Source organism: Euleptes europaea, chromosome 9, assembly GCF_029931775.1.
Source record: "Euleptes europaea isolate rEulEur1 chromosome 9, rEulEur1.hap1, whole genome shotgun sequence".
Lineage (NCBI taxonomy): Eukaryota > Metazoa > Chordata > Lepidosauria > Squamata > Sphaerodactylidae > Euleptes > Euleptes europaea.
Window position 1 is genome coordinate 21611021 of NC_079320.1, and position 19308 is coordinate 21630328.

General features: G+C 43.9%; 1 protein-coding gene across 1 annotated transcript; it reads right to left on the reverse strand.

Annotated features, from left to right (window-relative positions):
• Nucleotides 1-2624: 2624 nt before the first annotated feature.
• Nucleotides 2625-17988, reverse strand: EIF4E (eukaryotic translation initiation factor 4E). Its single transcript, XM_056855519.1, has 7 exons — nt 17914-17988; nt 14257-14363; nt 11618-11713; nt 10152-10215; nt 9400-9513; nt 7552-7691; nt 2625-3669 (listed from the first exon to the last, which is right to left on the reverse strand). Exons 1-7 carry the CDS (start codon nt 17929-17931, stop codon nt 3555-3557), a joined length of 654 nt encoding a protein of 217 aa, XP_056711497.1. The 5' UTR covers nt 17932-17988; the 3' UTR covers nt 2625-3554.
• Nucleotides 17989-19308: the final 1320 nt, after the last annotated feature.

Consider the following 19308-nt stretch of genomic DNA (forward strand, 5'->3'; position numbering starts at 1 on the left):
CAGATTTTATGGATCCCTAAGGAGCCTACTCTCTCAAAACCTGTTGGAAGAGATCACTGGAGCAACTTTACCTGAAGGCCTAGCAACTAGACATTAGGTAGGTCCCCTACACAAATGCTCTATCATTATCTCCAACTGCCTCAACCAACAAACCAATGCTTAGTGGAATACCAAGAGGCTGGCCCTGAACTTTCAAAGCTCACAGACGAAGCAGACGGTATGGGCCCCTATTAAAAATTAGTTTTTTTAATATACTATTTGATGGGTAGTTTATTTATATTCCTCTTTTCTCCCTAAAGGGCAAGGTGCTTTTGGAATTGAACAAAGTTTGAAAAGCAGTCTCTGACATGACAAACAGGTCTGCTGCTCAGAATGAAGAAAAACCCCACCAGGTATTTATTTATACTCAAACCATGCAAAACAATTCTAAAGTTCCCAGTCACAGCACCGGCAAAACTAGTAACGTGGAAAAAACGAGAATAGTTTTCATTCTTTTTAACCAAGTAAAACTTCTTGAATAAGAACAGCAACAAGACCGGCTACTGCAAACTGCTTGTCCCACATTAAAGTTAATCACAGATTTTATTACAGATTTCATTAAACACATGGCTTTAGAACTACCACGCTTCGGGCCATGATAGGTTTGCTGTGTGGCTCTTCCTGCTGGACATGTTATACTTTTATGTGCAAGCATAGCATAAATGGTGCACAACAGTACCTTTGCATTGCCAACTTCAGTGTGCACCAATGACAGTTGGCCACACCTATTTCAAGCATTTTTTTTTGTTCACTGCTGGTGCCTGGACCAACCCTCACACAGCAAGCAGATTGATGGGCTTTCCCAAATCAAACAGGCAACTGTAGGGTCCAATGGATACCATATTGCACTGTGCATTTGTCTACTAGTCAAGCTCTTCCCATTATTTAAATCCAGTGAAGCAACAGTTAGGCCCTGACCTGGATAGCCCAGGCTAGCCTGATCTCATCAAATCTCAGAAGCTTAGCAGGGTCTACCCTGGTTAGTAATTGGACAGGAGACCTCCAAGGAAGTCCAGGATTGCTACGCAGAGGCAAAGGCAAACCACCTCTGAACATCTCTTGCCTTGAAAACCCTACGGGATCACCATAAGTCATCTGCGACTTGACAGCAAAAAAAAGAGGGAAGTTTCTACAGAAGCAGCAAATTTACAAGGAGTAGTAGTTTTATCTGTACACAGGAGTCATTGCTGTGATTTACTTTAAACATTTTGCTTGTATTACCTAAATGCTACCTTCGGGCATTTTATGTCAGAGAGGGTTAAATATAGTTTGATCATATCATTGTTTTCGAGCCACGGTGCAATACAAACTTAGTCACCCTACACCCATGCCTTAATGCAGAGTAACATTGTCAAAATGCTTTCAACTTCTTCAAATATTACTACACACAGGCCTACAGCAGTTGTGTGGCACTTTTTCTACACAGGTGCAATCTGAAAGTTTAAAGCAGTCGATCCTGCATCCTGCTTGAAAAGCAGAACTGCAAGAATCAATATATCATCACGCTTGGGGTGCCAAATGTCCATGAGTGTGACCTACAACTCAGATGAGCCACAGGTGTAACTATGTGATCTATTTGCTTTGTAATTTGTTCCAGGAAGTCAGATTGCCCTAAACAAGCATGGCCAAAGACAGCATCTCTCTTATCTTAAAACACTTCATTTTAGCTGATGACAGAAGAGTTCAGCTGCAATCTGTCAGTCATTGCATCTCAGAGTTAGACATTAGTACAGACCATGTTTGCTTTAATACAAGAGCTATTCCATTTATTGTAAGGGGAAAAGGATTAACTGCAAGAACACAGTAACCATTTTTATACAAAAAGCTATTTGGGTTCATGCTAGACATTCTGCAAGAACCAAAAGCACCTCCCACCCCCAGACACTTGGGCAGAATCCTCCAATATTAGACATCTACCCATAAAGGGGGGGGGGGAATTCAGTTTTTATAGCTGAAGTCACAGTGGGACAGCAAAGCCATCTTAGTAGCCGCTTTCAGCCCCCAAACGTCATAATTTCCAGATTCAGGTCAGCTAAACAACACTTCATCTCTTCTGTACACCATAAGATGGGCTCACAAACTGTAAAAAAGGCGACACCATGCAGACACGATGGCTTCTATTTTGGAAATGGATGAGTGAACAGATTCTGGAGTATCACCATGACGGTTTAAATTAATCTTCAACTCTCCCAACAGCCACTGACACAACCAGACAGCCAGTTTTTTCCTGTGGCTGTGCAAACTCAATATATATTATCCCATAATGCTGTTTCCAGTAGCTCCAGATTCACTGTTTCCTGCATATGCCATGGTAGCTAACCTTCAGCAATCCCATTTCAATCACAGCATGCTAGAGTGGCAGAAAGTAATTCATCGAACAGTTAAGTGAACATCTCTTTAAGCCACAGCAATGTAGCTCCATTTGGAGATTAAGCGACCTAAGGTTTATTAATACTGGATGTAACTTAAACTATCACTTAGGACTCAGTCTCTCTTAAATGATACATTACAACAGAAGCCACAGACTGCCTTGTCAGAAGTAGTACGAAATACTTCAGAATAATGAAATAAAAGGACGAATCTACTTGTCTAAAAGGCAATTCACTGTACACATTTTATTTACAGTTTTGTACACTGTCTTAATATGAATGGGACTGCTTTTCTATTTGAGCCGCTCTTAAACCAAAGCAAAATATAACCTAAGGAATACAAAGTGTTAAAATACAGCATAAGATACAAAAAACAAGAATATTATTTCTAGTAAGGAATGTAATTATGATGTTACATTTTAAAAAATCCACAATTATGTTCAGGAAATCACACAAACATATCACTGATTTGACTGAAATGCATGAAATTTGTAGCAAAGCTTTTGATGTTACAAAAATAATTACCAAAGAATGCACAAAATTAATGTTTATTAAACCTCTGTCAAATTCCCAGATCCTTCACCAATGTTACATGAGCAAGAACTGAAATCAGAATATCACTAATGTTGTCAAAGAGGGAAACAAATAAATTAAATCTAGCAGCCATCAGCATCAGTTACAGCAATGACCATGCTGTATGAAGAAAGATTTGCTAGAAAAATGTATGCATCATACTTTTCTTTCAAACCAGCAAAACACGTTATTGCATATAATGCAAAGGTGAAAAAAAGTAGTCTGTTTTCCCCCCTGTAGAAATGGCACTGTTTTTGGGATACTTTTTTCACAATAGTTACTTTCCCAAGAAGCATCACAGAGTGGGCCAGGGAGACCTTTATGGGATTCAGGGGCAATGTACTGAATTTCTTTGATTGGATAAAGGTTACCTTCAGCCAAAAAAATGGAGGGGGGAAAAATGAACACAGAAGTACAAGACAAAAGCAAATGAGACTTTTCACAAATTTAGCAACATTTAGATGGAAATCAGATTTAAATGCAGTCCACTCTGCTTTTATAGAGGCTTTGGTTCAGCTCCCAAATCTCGATTGCTTGACGCAGTCTCCTATGAAATACTCAGAAGGTGTCTTCTTAAACAACAAACCTATTTTTAGTGGTGGAGCCGCTCTTAGTAGCTGTGTCAGCATGGGACTGATAACCAATCACTATCTTTGGAGGAAGTCCTAACCTTTCCTTGTATACTCTCCTAAGAAAGAAAGAAAAACATTAAAACATCATTTTAAGTAGGAAGAACACAGCCACACTGCTCTCAGCCTCACCATTTGCATATAAAGTATGAAATCAGGCTCATCTGACAACTTTTTCATATAAACCCTCACGGACTGTAAACTGCTTGTTGAAATGATAATTAAATAAACCTCTCCAGATGGGGGACACAAAATTAAGACAGACTTAGCATACAAAATGGTACAAAGCACTGGTGTTTTTTTATTTTTAAGAACACATTTTCACTCTTCCCATTTCAGTTTAAGAACTATCATGATGGCACAGTCATTTACATAACTGCAGTTATCAGTTGCCAAACCTAACAGCTCTTCATTACAGCACTACAGAATCACAGAGAAGTTACTGTCTTTTCTTAGGGTTATCTCCTTGAAACTTGCCATCATGTGTGGGCCACCACAAACTGAATAGCCCTTGTAGGACTACCTCCACCCAGATGAACTTGCTAAAGCTTAAAGACCAATGGATGATTCTTTCGTGCAGGAACCAACCTTAATCTGAGGTGGGACTAACGGGGACCCATAGAAAAGCCTTCTTTGGTGGCCACCCAATGCTCCATTTCCTTGTTCAGGTGGTGAGACCGCCCCTTCAGGCATTTAGCATAAGCTGAAGACAATTCTGTTCTGCAAAGCTTGACCTCATTTGCGCAAGGGGGCAGTGTTTACTGCTTCTCTATCTGCCTTGACGTTTTTTACATATTGAACTGCTACTTAAACAGTTTTGATTTTATGGTTCTGACATTCTGATTTGTTGGCTGCCAGGGCCTCTGAATGTTTCAACAGTGGCACAGGAATACTGAATGTGTTATACAGTAATCACTGCTGTTAAATTAAAAGTAGCTTTCATAAGAATACTGTAAAGACTTAATATTTTCATTAAAGTAGATTTCTGGAATAGTGTCAGTGAATTTAAGTGTGCTGCTTACTGAAAGACTACTGAAATGAAAAATACTGCTAATGCAACTTGTGAGACATACATTCTTAATATTCTACTCCAAAGGTCAGGTGCGGTTACATACTGGCCAAGAAGGAATGGTATCATCAGTTCCCCATGAAACTATTCTGACACTGAATAAGTCTACACATTTAATTCCAACCTTGGCTCACATAATGGGGCCAGGTAGTAAAAGAGGATATTTTTCTATAAATCCACAGGAACCTGGGGGTCCAGGAAAATTGTTAGAAGTTTTTCCCCCAGAGAACTCAACTCAAAATATTGAATGAGATTTTGCAAGTTGCCTCAGACAGGCTTTTTACTCCAAACATAGACCCCCCTCCCATCACCTCACTGGGGGTAGCAAGGGAGGCTTGGAGCAGAAAGCACGTAGGACAAGGGTGGGGAACCTCCGGCCCGCGGGATCATTTTATCCCGCCCACCTGCAGAGGGCCCCCTGCCCAGCCCCTCCCTGCTTCAACCCCCACCAGGTGTGCGCTTCCCACGCGGCCAAGGACCCCCTGCACAGCCCCTCCCCGCTTGAACACCACACCCCCCCGCTGGCTGGTGCATATGGTTCCCGCACAGCGGCCGAGATCTCCCTGCACGGACCCTCCCCACTCGAACCCCCGGCTGGCTGTCACGCATGCTTCCCGCGTGGCTGCCAAGGGCCCCCTGCACAGCCCCTCCCCGCTTGAACCCCCAGCTTGCGCGTGCTTCCTGCGGCGGCCAAGAGCCTCCTGCACAGACCCTCCCCGCTTGATCCCCCGGCTGGTGCGCCCAAACTGGGGGTCAGTGGCAGAGAATTCTGCTTTTCAGAGTTTGTGGCTCAGTGGCAGAGCATCTGCTTGAGAGGGGCTGTGGCTCAGGGGTAGAGCATCTGCTTGGCAGGGGCTATGGTTCAGGGGTAGAGCATCTGCTTGACAGGGGCTGTGGCTCAGTGCCAGAGCAGCTGCTTGGCATGCCGAAGGTCCCAGGTACAGGATGGACTACCAAATGTGCAGCATCTCTCTCTGTGTACTCTGTGCCCCTCCCCAATCTGGACCCTTCCAAGGTCAATCCACAGCATTGCTGGCTCGGGCAAGAAATGAACAGAGGTGAGTTGCCATTGCCTTTCTCTGCATAACGACTCATATTCCTTGGTGGTATCCTATCCAAATACTAACCAGGGCCAACCTTGCTTAGCTTTTGAGATCTGATGAGATCAGGTTGGGCTGGGCCATCCAAGTCAAGTTCCAGGCAGCATGTAAAATTTCTCAATAAAAAAAGTGTACTTCATGGTTTCTCTAGGCCAAAATGGGTAGGCTGCCAATAGGTTAAGATCCTAGAAATCTGCAGGAAAAACCTACTGACACTTTCCAATGAGTAAGCCCCGCTGAATGGAATTGAGTAGGTTTTAGAGTAGACCTGCATAAGATTGCACTGGTGATTACTTTTTGTTTTATATATGCATATAAATTTTATATATATATATATATATATATATATATATATATATATATATATATATATATATATATATATATATATATATATATATATATATATATAAAATTTGTATGGCCCCGAATGATGTCCAAGATATCCAAATGGCCCTTGGCAAAAAAAAAAAAAAAAAAAAAAAGGTTCCCCACCCCTGATGTAGGATATGCATTTTGGTCCAAGCCCAGCCCCCTCCATCACTTTGCTGGAGGGTGGTTTATTACAGCAGGGGCCACAGGAACCAGTAGGGAAGGAGTTAATGGGATGTCTCCTCCCTGTGAGTCTTCATCAGTTCCCTGCTTGTAGTAGCCAATTCCAGTCTACCTTAGAACCTTGCATAGGATGCTACATTTGACCAGGCACTACACTACACCAATATTCCATTTTAGCACAATTATAACCAGTTTTAACTTCTGGGACTAACTCGAGTTTAGTCTAGATTTTACTGTATCGGTAATAATAATGGATAGTCCAATAGCAGTAGTCTGCTATATGACCATCTTGCAGTCTCGTGGATCTCCTTTCACAGTTTAATGCTGCACAGCAGTCACAAAAACACATCAAGAAAAAATATGCATTTTTCAAATGACAGATTCCTGTGTCTAATGATTCTAGTGGATTCTACTTTTTTTCACAAATTTCCAAGTTAAATCCCCATCATGCAATAGAAATATTTCAAAGGTCTTGGGTTGGATCCAAGCTAACATTTCTGCAGGTGAAAGGATTTCTACTCATGAGGTGTGAATTCCCTACCTCTGCCCTCCCATGTTAGCACAAATGCCTCCCCCCAATTTTGTTCCTGGGGGTCCACTCACCTCCAAGAACAGGATCTCAGGGGGGATTTCAGGCTGCCACATTGGAGGGGGGGCAAAAAAATGGTGCTTCGTGAGTGAAAATCCTTGCACCTGTAAAAACGTTGGTCTGGATCCTAGTGGTATTATGCAGTTCATTTTTAGGCAGGTAAGCGTAGTCTCTTATCTTTCATAACTATCTGAAAGCACACATTACTAAACTACTGTTTTATTATATGAAACGCATTAGCTGTTTCAACTCAAATTTGCCAAAGACGGTGTGTGAATTATTTTCCTTTCTGTTTGGACTTTTCTTTCACAAAGCTATAGAAAGATACTGCCATAGCAAAGCTTGCATAAGAATTTGTGGTCAAACTATGTCAATAAATAATGACTTTTTCTCTCAGAAGATACGTATCTGGTGTAACTGGTAGACCTTACTGGAACGTAGACAGACCTGCCATGATAAACCTACTACATATAGCAGAGTACATTTATTATGACAGCCTTTTGTATGTTATGCAACATTTATTTATAAATTTTAAAAGCACCGTCTCTCCCTGAAGACTCAATTCAGCTTACAAAAAAAAAAAGTTCCAAACTACAAAATCACTTTAAACAAAGAAAAGGTAACTTACCCTATATGTGTAACAGCATCCCTGTTTTCACATTCAGTAGTCCATATTGCTATTTTATCACCCTTGGCTCTAACATTAACAACAGCTCCACATACATCATCACTGTAGTCATCAAAGGATTCCCCAATAAGGCACAGCAGCTACAGAAGTAAAGAGAGCATTAGAGAAGCAAGTAGCCAAAGGGCACTTACTCAAGGGTGTAAATGTCCCAGCCCACCAGGAGCAATGGGAAGAGCAAGTCAATGATGCAACGTATCGATGAAAATGCCCCAGGCCATAAGCTGCCCTGAGGCACTAACAGCAGCGAAACTTGAGCCCCTATGCAATTGTGTCACTTGTGTGGGAGTTGAGCCATTATGTTGTCATCTGCATGGAGGAGGTGATGGGGGATACCACTCCTCCACCACACAAACATCTCCAAATAACATAACTAGAGCAATGCATATTCTAACACCCTGATTCCAGGCACAAGCTAGGAAAATCTTCATAACTTGTAAATAACTTATTCTTTTCCTGGTTTTCGAACTTCAGCAAGAAGTCAGCTTTCGTTAAACACAGATTCACTGTGGATGGATCAAGCTTACAAGTAAAAAAGCAAACCATCACGTCTTGTAATGGTAAATCTTAACTAGGCAAAATAATGACTCCCCAGAAAATGTCAACAAAACATTAAGTTGCTAAAGGTACTCTTGGCCATCAACACCTGTCTAACAAGGAGCAAAACAAGCTTGAGCAGAAGTCCTCAGCCCTTTACCTGATGGGACATGAAGACTGACCCCCCCCATCTTGAGCATTACCTACCAGCGTTTTCCTCCTTTTCTGTATCCAATTTGAGCATGCTTAACTCTCCCACTCAGCCACAGCCTCCAAGCATTGATTTAGGAAGGAGACAGTTGCTGCTAAATGCTTAGTTAACAAAATATAGAGCTGAATACTGGGGTATGATACACAATTCCAAATTCCCAGATTATTGCTCCCAACAGCTCACCTCCCAACCAGCTAATTCAAAGTTGGCTATCAAAACTGCATGGTCCACTGCATCAGAAACGGTTTCTATAAAAGCATCAACAGGAAAGCGTTCCCTCAGCTTGCTTCTAGCAGCATTTATTGATCCGAGACACTAAGGCCCTCTCACTGCAATTACCAGGTTGGAAGGCCAACCAAAATGGGTGGAAGGACATCATACCCAGATTTACCAGCAGTTCTTCTGCCACAACAGTCAGTTACTTCCCTTAGAAAGATAAGATTTGAGAAGAGATGAAAGTTAGCTAAATAATGTTCACCTAAAATCAGTTTCTTCAAGGAATAGACAGATGACCACCTCATTTAACACTTCATTTAATACGGGGAAAAGCTTTTCTCCCACAGTGAGATGCTTATAGCCTGGATCCAACTATTTGCAAAATGTGATAGCAAATACAGGTTAGTTTTGTGTACTCCCCCGCCCCCAAACTGGATGCATTCAACTCCCAGTGAAATAATTCCTGGAGTTGTGGGATCCACATGGATCAGGGGGCTGCAGCGAGGAGGGGAAAGCATGCATTGGTAGCAGAGAAGAATGATTTCCTTGCCACCATCTCCTCTGCCTCATATGCTATGGTATATAGAACCAGATTTGGCATGCGTTATACCACCTAAATTGTAATAGCCTCTATCTGTTTCATAATTCTCGGCTTTTCTGTATCAGGGAGCTGTTCAAGTCAGGGGACAGGATGCTAGGGAACAAGCTTATGTCAACTTCTCCTTTCACCAAGCTCCAATAAAATTTAATTAGCAGCTGCTGGGTCCTCTACAAGCCTTCTACCTTTAGAAATCTAGAAAGACCCCAACCGATGACATGAAACTTACTGTCTCTAGCCAGAAGCGATCGAGGTCACTTCGCCTCTGCTGTTTGTTTAATGTAATTAGCCATCGCCCTCCTCGTTTATTCTTCTCATCTTCCCACATGGGTTCAATACCATCCTAAAAAAATGCAGTTTGATTATCAAACGGTAAAACCCATCTCATGCATATCCAAAGTAACATTTGCTTTATACAAATGCTATTTAGCGTCCACTTCACGATATTAAGATATTACTCTCATGTGCAACTGAACACAGTTTTCTTCCAAATAACAACACACAAAAGAAATTATGGAAAACCCTGTCCCAATGCTGGAGAAGTCTGGGGGACTGTCTACAGCACCTATTTATGTATTTCATGGATAGTACTGACATGGACAACAGAGTGTGGCAACACATCGTGCAGCCTTAGAGGACTAGAAACACCCTGCACTTCAGTGGCCAGTGAGTAACTTGTGTTTGGCCTCTGCTTTTATCAATTTTAGGTCTATTCCAGGCTAGGAACATAAGAAAGACCATGCTGGATCAGTCCAAGGTCCATCAAGTTCAGCAGTCTGTTCACAAAGTGGCCAACCACTGTTACTGGTTACACCTATGTAGAATTTTTTACAGCATAACGTTAATCTTGGTGGAAGTAGAATTCTGACAACTGCAAGCCACATTAGAGATGTTTTCAGAAGGGAAGACTATGAAAACAAAGCTCTTTTCTTATGAACTAGCAGACTACACCTAACTTCAAAATACAGTTATTCTGCATACCTTAAAAAGTGAGTAGTCACAACCAGGCATTAAGTTACTAGAGAGCTGGATATGGTTGTATAATCTATTTTGGAAAAACAAACCACAATTAAGACAATGAAGTTCACAAGCATTGCTGATTACACCTATAATTAAAAGCCTAAAACATAAAAAACATGAAAAAACCAGCCACCATCTTGAAATTCTAAAAATAACTTTTCAATAAGGTTAGAAATCTATTCTTATAAAGCCTTCTGTTCTCGTAGCACAAGGAAATCCAGTGAACGTTTCCATTATTCTGTACATACCGTATATACTCGCGTATAAGCCGGGGTTTTCAGCCCAAAAAAAGGGCTGAAAAAACCAAACTCGGCTTATACGCGGGTCAATACGGTAGGGGGGAGGGAGGAGGGAGGGAAGGAGGGAAGAGGAACTTACCGCCGCCCCCGCTGGCCTGCATGCCTTCTGTGTGGCCTGGAAGCGGCCAGCGGGGCCTGCCTGCTCACAGGCAGGGCCCCGCCGCCCCCGCTGCCGGCCCGCACGCCCTTTGGGCGGCCTGGAAGCGGCCAGCGGGGCCTGCCTGCTCGCAGGCAGGGCCCCGCCGCCACCCCCACTGCCGGCCTGCGCGCCCTCTGGGCAGCCTGAAAGCGGCCAGCGGGGCCTGCCTGCATTCAGGTAGGGCCCCGTTGCCGCCCCGCGCGCCTTCTGGGTGGCCTGGAAGCGGCCAGTGGGGCCTGCCTGCGCGCAGGCAGGGCCCCGCCGCCACCGGCTCGAGAGCTGTCTCCGCTGCCGCCTCCAGCTGATCAGCGGGCCTCCTCCTCCCACCTCTCCCAGTAAGTAGGGGGTTCAGGGGCTCTTCCTCCTCCCCCCCTAGGGTGGCGCTGGGGTCGGGGTGGGTCTGGAGAGCCCGGGAGGGGGTGGCACTGGGGTCGGTCTGGAGGGCCCAGGAGGCCGGGCGGGAGGGCGACCCGGGGCAGGGGCGTTGTATAAGCTGACCCTCGGCTTATATGCGGGTGCCTAATTTTTCCCCATTTTTGGGGTGAAATTAGGCACCTCGGCTTATATGCGGGTCGGCTTATACACGGGTATATACGGTAATAGAATAGTTCATAACATACCCCAACACCTGACTACATAGCTGCTAAAGCTGACTGCCAGTATGACTGCCATACTAGTAGCTACAAATCTAGCTTCTTAATCAGCTATTTTCAGGGACATTTTTCATCCCTCCATTGTTCTTTCTTAGGTCTATTTAAACATACAACTTCAATTCCCCACTCTGCTTAGAAGCTCACTTGGTGACCTTTGGTTGTTACTTTGTCTAGCCTAAACTACTTCACTGGGTTCTGAAAATAAAATGGATAGTTGGGGGACCAAGTATACTGTGCAGAGCTCCTTGGAGGAAGAGCAAGATAAAAAATCTAAATGATAAATGTAAAAGGTATACTATAGCAATGAATGAGATTAGCTCTGAAAATTTGACTTACGCCCAAAAATCTTCAACAGTATCAAATTTTGAGATCAGACGAAGATTTGCTTGCCAGGTTTTACTTTTGTCATTTTTAAAGAACCAGAGCGCCCACCTGAAAATAAACAATACATTACACACACTTAAGGAATAAAGGAAAACCCAGTCTGACCACAGTGTACAGAAGACTGGGGAGTAAAATTACAAATGTAGGCAAGCAGAGACCATGACAGGTTTAAATTTCAGTTCATATTGCAAATCTGGACACATTACTAGGGAGTGCAATCCCCAGGCAGCAGGAGAGAGGGGAAGTTTCTGTTGGCTTGGTGGCAACAGCTGAATTCCATCTAGGCTGATCTGTTTTCTCTTCTTCCAGCAGGTATTTAGCCTTGTCAGGGCCTAAGGTAAGAGCCAAAGGGCTCTTAAGACCAAGGCTTGCACCCTGAGACCTGTAGTAGGCACCTTGGTGGGCCAGGGCCAGCCACAGTTTGCTTCTTTGTTTATTTTTCTTTTTTTGCAAGGCACTTTGTGTACATCAGGTGGAAAACCAGCCTTAGAGTAGAGTTAACTCTGCACATCCAACTGCACTGTAAGGCTCTGGAGGATGCCAACAGTAACGAGCAGAGGAAGAAAGATGACAAATCCCAGTGTTTATATTTAGATATAACAACCACTTGCCTAAGACGCACACATTATAAATACCATTTCACCAACATTCAATTTCCTTTTAGAAAAATTCCACAGGGGGAAAATATATATATACATATATATATATGTATATACATATATATATGTATACATATATATATATGTATATATATGTAAAATATATATATACATATACATATACATGTATATGTGTGTGTGTGTGTGTGTGTGTGTGTGTGTGTGTGTGTGTGTGTGTGTGTGGCCTTCTACCACATGTCCTCAATGCCCTGATAGTCACATGCACTAGGGGAAGGAAAGCAGGCTTCCACATGTTCCTATATAGATGAGGAATTATTTGTACACAACTAGGTGTTGTGCGTACAATTTACTTATCAATCCAGTAGCCACAGCTGTGAGCAGAGAGGGTTTTTTAAAAACCGTCTGGCAATCAGTTGTGTTGGGAGCTGTATTCGGAACTTGTCCCATATCCCCAAACAGCCAATCAGCAAGATCTTAGCTTTTAAAACATGACTCCACACTCACAGTCTCAAATGCTGTATAAGTGCTCCACTGCATCAAAACAATACTTTGGCAGAACTTTCCAAGAAGCAGATTCTAGTATCTCTCTGCTCTTTCTGAATGCAAGTGCACAATGTAACTACAACTATAAATTTCACCAAGTCCAGAATCATACAACTGTCATAGTTGTTTTAATACCAAAACAATTAACTCAATTTATATTACCTGGGATGTTCTCACTTTAAAGACCATCAAAAACTCAGTACAACGTCTTTATACCTATACAAAAGATGAGCTACCCGAATAGTAGGATAATCTAAAGTAATGTTTATTTAAGGTCACAGTGATCTGAGGCTACAAGAGATACGTTTAATTTAGAAATTTTAGTTAAAATGAGTTTTGATAGAGGTAATCAGTTTTGGTAATGAGAACCTTCCACTCCACATCAGCACTGGGATTTCAAGTTCCAGTATCATTTTCAAACTTTTTTAAAATTCAGACTTCAACAATGAAGAACTTTTGACAAGAAAAAGGACCAAAGTGATAGCCATAAGCATTTTTTGGCTGATCAAGGAAGGCTAGAAGAAATTTCCAGCAAGGCACAACGGCAACAAAAGCAACATGCAGGGAAGAGGCCAAGATCCACTGAAACCTTTCAGGAAAGGTATAACACACCAGGCACTGTGTGATGCAGAATGGCTCTTAGTCAGCATAGAATGCTACTGGAACAAACGGCTCCTGTTTGAAAAAGAACTGTATACTGAATATAAGTATTCAAAATTCCAGCCTAATGATATCATACCCACATTAGAATGAAAGTAGATACCAAATGAAGATGCAATGCAAACCAGTTTCCACCTACAACATGAGTATGCTTTACAATTTTGTTTGTGTTGCCAGGCAAAAGTAAAATCTCAGTGTTTCAGACCCAACAATTACTACATCTGATTCAATTGAAATTACACCAACCGATGGTGTAGTGGTTAAGAGCAGTGGTATGGAGCGGTGGACTCTAATCTGAACCGGGTTTGATTCCCCACTCCTCCATATTGAGCGGGGGATGCTAACTTGGTGAACTGGGTTGGTTTCCCCACTCGTACACATGAAGCCAGCTGGGTGACCTTGGGCTACTCAAAGTTCTCTTAGTTCTCTCAGCCCCACCTACCTCACAGGATGTCTGCTGTGGGGAGGGGAAGGTGATTGTAAGATGGTTTGATTCTCCCTTAAATGGTAGAGAAAGTCGGCATAAAAAACCAACACTTTATCTTATGCCTATTTCTAAATTACTTTGACAGACGAACCAGATTCCAGGATAAAATGGATGTGGAACAGACTTTTATTCTTAGTTACAGCCTTTAGTTTTAAAAAATACTTTGGGGAATAATTTTCACACAGAAACACTTACGCATACTTCCACTCTGAACCACCCATTAATTTAACACAGCCCTCTTGTGACGTACTATTATACTGGTCAAAAGAAACATGCCTCACCTGTTTTGTAATGGATGCTTGATGTATGGTTCAGGGCTGACTACCTCCTGACTTGCTGGTGTCTCAGTTTTTTCTTCTTCTGTAGTCTGAGGGTTAGAAGTGGTTTCCTATACAAACAAAGTGATTTAACTTGCATCTTTACAACACAGTGTACTAAACACATTTTCTTTTGTAAGATTTGGTGTCAAGATACGCAATCACGAATATTTATGGCTCCTAATACTAGGGATGTGTGTATGTAAAGTGCCTTCAAGTTGCAGCCGACTTATGGCGACCCCTTTTTTGGGGTTTTCATGGCAAGAGACTAACAGAGATGGTTTGCCAGTGCCTTCCTCTGCACAGCAACCCTGGTATTCCTTGGTGGTCTCCCATCCAAATACTAACCAGGGCTGACCCTGCTTAGCTTCTGAGATCTGACAAGATCAGGCTAGCCTGGGCCATCCAGGTCAGGGCAATACTAGGGATATATCCATATTATTGCTAATCCTGTAGCATTCAGCATTAGAATAGCTCCATGTGAACAACAAGACCTTGCTTAGATTATTGGAGGACTGCACATGAAAGAAAGAACTCCTTGGATTCTATGTATTGCAGAATGTATATAAATTCAGCAAAACATCTCTTCCCCCAAAAACAACATTTCTCAAGTTTGTATGGGCAAGATGTACCGCAACAGGTCTTATACATACCTAAGTTTGTGATCAATATCCAAACAGAAACAAAGCCCTAAACTAAAGCTGTGATTCTTTAAAATTACAAGTTAATGCAACTTAGTATGATTAATTCTGCCATTGCACAGGGCTTCATTTCACAGATAAGAACTGAACCTATGAATGTTCTTCTAGCATAAGTGGATCTTTCCCCAGTGCTCTTCTGTGAAGGGGCACTACCAGGTTTCGGGGACTCTTGTACACAAGAACCCATGAGGTTAAGGAGATGCAATGATCTTATCAGGTAAGATCTTCATCTTTCCCTTTCTTCAACAGAGTATCATAAGACGTAACTCATGAATTCCACTACTGAGATATGAAATCACCACTAGTTTCATAATAAAGCCTTAGGGCAAGTTAATTCTTTTTATGCTGTTCCTGTGCATGTGGCGTGAGACTGTGTAAAGCCACTCATTACAGATTTCAGGAAGACCCTATACAGTCCCAAGGAACAGGTGAACAGCTGTCTTACTTCTCTATAATTCCACTCGGTGCTTTGGGGAAAGATAACAGGTCAAAATTTAAGTTCTGTAAAGATGTTTTAAGAGACACACACCTAATTTAAGCTTTCCACAATAGGTTACTTCACAATCCAGAACTAGTCAAGCATCAGCCTCCTAGCCAAAAGTTAATTCACAAAATTATGCTAATAGGCAGTAAATAAGAAACAACCAAAGAGACTGATGACACGTGGAACTTTCAGTTTTATCACCTACATACTTAGTTATAATGAACAGCTCTGACCTGCCCATCATACTGTTCCTTAAGGGACTTCTTTGAACAATCCACATCACAAAGTCATCAGCCACACAACATGGCATCACTCAGATGCCAATGTAGCAACTAGTGCTGAAATTACAGTTGACACACAATAGTTGAACATCAAGAAACTGAAATCAACCTGTCATACTTACCCCTGTTGTATGGCAACAGCTAAAAAATTACTTCAACAAAATCACTGAACTTAAAAATTTATACTGGTATTAAGTACTTGAAGAGGAAAAGTTACTTTTAAAATAACCATTGTCATCTGAAGTTGGTTTTATCTTAGAAGAACCGGACAATTTTTCTACTCTTCTTCCAACCTTTCCCATGTATAGCATTTTCAGGTGTTCAGCACATGCATATACCAATGGAGGAATCTGATATTCAGACTAAGTCCTAACATTTTACTAAACCACACTGTTGCACAGGGTAAGTATTAATGAGCATAATCTCTGTTTCAAGGAAACCAGTCATGTTATGTCCTATTTGAATACTTACTGTTACACTAGGTGACCCAAAAAGATTTCCAATCATGGTGACTAACAGCCTGTAAAATCTAATATTCTAAAACAACAAAACCCCTACACATACACCTACACTTGATTCTGAAGCTGACTGAAGTGTGAAAAACAAGGGGCTTCTTAACACTGGGAATAGTCAGGGAAGAAGCTTCTAAAAGAAACAGAGCATTTAAAACTATGGGTGGTAATATCTATGTATCCTTTCATAGCTACTCTGTTCACTAATGAGACAACTTACATTACACAGAAATGACTGAGGGCTAGGAAAAATAATACATTTTAAAACTCTGCCTATTTTTGAAAAGTGTGATACAAATAGAAAAGGGCATTTTCCGCCAGAGGTTCATACTGAACAGTTGCTACACCGAGCAATCCACAGTCCTTTGATGGATAGAATAAAATGCTTCTATTCCTAGTCAGGAGTCAAACTAGCCACTGTCTATGCAAGTGTCAGGGCCAATTTACAGGACCACCTGGCATAAAGCCAACGTTTCTTCTCATTACACAGAAGGCAACATGGTCCTGGTGAACAAAGTTGTCATACCCCTTCACGGCACCCACAAAATCTCTGTTTATGCACATCAACACTCAACCCACGCTGGCAGTGTCAGGGAAGATCCTGTTTTGTATTGAATGATCCAGACGACCCTCTGGCCTGAAAAATAATAATAATTGCACAACCGCAAGCTAGGGCGAAGAGCGTTTGCTTCCCTGTGAGCCGGCTGAACGAACTGGGTCTTAATTAGAGCCAACGGCGTGTCTCCCTCTCTGCTTCCAAACAAGATCGGGACATGATCAAAATCAGAGGCTGGGCGACGGCTGAGCCTCGGCCGGTGGTCCCCCTTCCCACGGCCGCCCTTCTCTGACAAACACGTGAGAAAGGGGCAGAGAGAAAGCCTGCGACTGGCGCGCGCCGAACCGGGGGGGGGGGGAGCCTAAAAAACCCAAGGGGGCCGCGTCTCAGGGGCAGAGAGGGCCGAGTCGGAAAAGCAGAGGATGCCCCCCCCGGGAGCAGGCCGGTGGGGGCACCTCGGGGGCCTGGGCAAAGCAGAGGGGGGGAGCAGAAAAGCCCGGCGCGTCGGGAAGGGAGCCAGGCCCGGGGCGAGGAAGAGGAGAGGCTGCCGGCGTGCGAGTGAGAGAAGTGAGGAGGGAGGCGCCGCCGGGGCCCTCGGGCCGACCCGGCCTGTAGCACCAGCGGCAGAGCACGCCGGCACAATGGAGGATGGGGCCTTCTCCTTCCCCGCCTCGTCACGCGACCCCCCCCCCTTCCCCGTCGCCCCCCGGTACTCTGCGCTCCCGCCCGGGCGGTGACGGCACAATCGGCGACCGACGGGCCCGCCCCGCGCGGAAATCTCCGGCCGCCCCTCCCCGCCGGCCCGTCTTTTCCCTCAGCCGCCCCTCCACGACACACGCTGGCGCCTTTCGCTTGCCGTACGCGCGCGCGCGCGCCACACAGCCACATTCCCAGGCCGCCGCCCCCCTCCTTCTCTTCAACCCCCGCTTGCTACTCCCTCTATCCCTTTCTCTCTCTCTCTCGAGATTTCCCCCCTCCCCTCCTCACACCCGCTTCTGTTTCTCTCAGGAGCATTCCGCCTCCCCTCGACCCGGCCGGCGGGCGAAATGGAGGAAAGGGAAGGGGGGGCGGGAACGAGGACACTCACCGGTTCCACCGTCGCCATCTTAGATCGCTCTGATCGCACAAGTGGGGAGGGGGAGGGGAGAGGTAAAAAAAAAAAAAAAGGAGAGGGCGGGGAACAAATCAGGTTCGAAAGCGATTGGCCGGCGGGGCGTCACGTGCAGGCGGCGGCCGTTTTGGCGGCTCGGCGCGTGCGCGAGGCTGGGGAGGGAGGAGGCCGTTGGCGGCCGAGGCGGAGGGAAGAGGAGGGGGGGGAGAGGAAGTCGCTGCTGGGAATTGTAGTCTCCGATAATCCACTCCCTCCCCCTGAGCAGGAGAGACAGTCACGTGGGGAACGCGGACGAGGGCATGTCAGGCTGAGGCGAGGCGGCTGCTCAGAACGGAAAGCGACCCCTGGAGTCCAAAAACGGCCACTGCAAGAGCAGCTTCAGGGTGGAACCCGTCTGCGTCCCACCGCTGACGCCCCTGGCTTGACGGCGCGGCTGACCCCCCCTTTTCTGTCGTGGGGGGGTGTCAGCATGTGTGATGCAAGCCCCTCCTCATCCCTCACAGGTCACTGCCATTCAGATCCAAAATCCGATGGGGAGGGAGGGATGACTGGCCACTTAAGTCAGGACGTCGGTCTGATCGTTCACAATGTGTTACATGTATAGTACCAACAGGATTCTAGCAGTCTAGGTAAACTTTCTAAACTTTGGTTATCTAAAGCAGACAACATCCCCTGAAATACCATCTTCTTCCTTGTTTTTGAAAGACCAACCTTTTGTTACACTGCATATCTCTTACACTGCATACTACATGTATGGTACCAACTGGATTCTAGCAATCGAAGTAAGCTTTCTAATGTATTACATGTATAGTACCAACAGGATTCTAGCAATCTAAGTAAACTTTCTAAACTTTGGTTATCTAAAGCAGATAACATCCCCTGAAATACCATCTCCTTCCTTGTTTTTGAAAGACCAACCTTTGTTACACTGCATATCTCTTACACTGCATATTACATGCATGGTACCAACTGGATTCTAGCAATCGAAGTAAGCTTTCTAAGCTTGGTTACCTATCCCCTTAATTACCATGTTCTTTCTTGTTTTTGAAAGACCAACCTTTCCTAAACTGCATGTCTCGTGACTCGGTTGCCAACCAAACAGACGTTTATCGGCCACTAGCAATCCCATCCTAAACAGGATGTGAATCATCCTAAACAGGTTCTTGTAGGTTATCCGGGCTGTGTAACCGTGGTCTTGGAATTTTCTTTCCTGACGTTTCGCCAGCAACTGTGGCAGGCATCTTCAGAGTAGTAACACTGAAGGACAGGGTTACTCTCTTCTAAATCCGTTGAAATCAATGGGATTAGATGGGTGTAACTTTTTTTTAAGGATGGCACTACCTTTTCATTCTCCTGGCTGCTAATGGAGGA

Excerpts from the sequence above, each read along its gene's own strand:
- EIF4E (XM_056855519.1), bottom strand. Across the intron at positions 11,714-14,256 it reads AAGCATCCATTACAAAACAG|GTGGGCGCTCTGGTTCTTTA; the intron begins GTGAGGCATGTT and ends GTTTATTTTCAG. Across the intron at positions 3,670-7,551 it reads GATGCTGTTACACATATAGG|GAGAGTATACAAGGAAAGGT; the intron begins GTAAGTTACCTT and ends TTTCTTTCTTAG.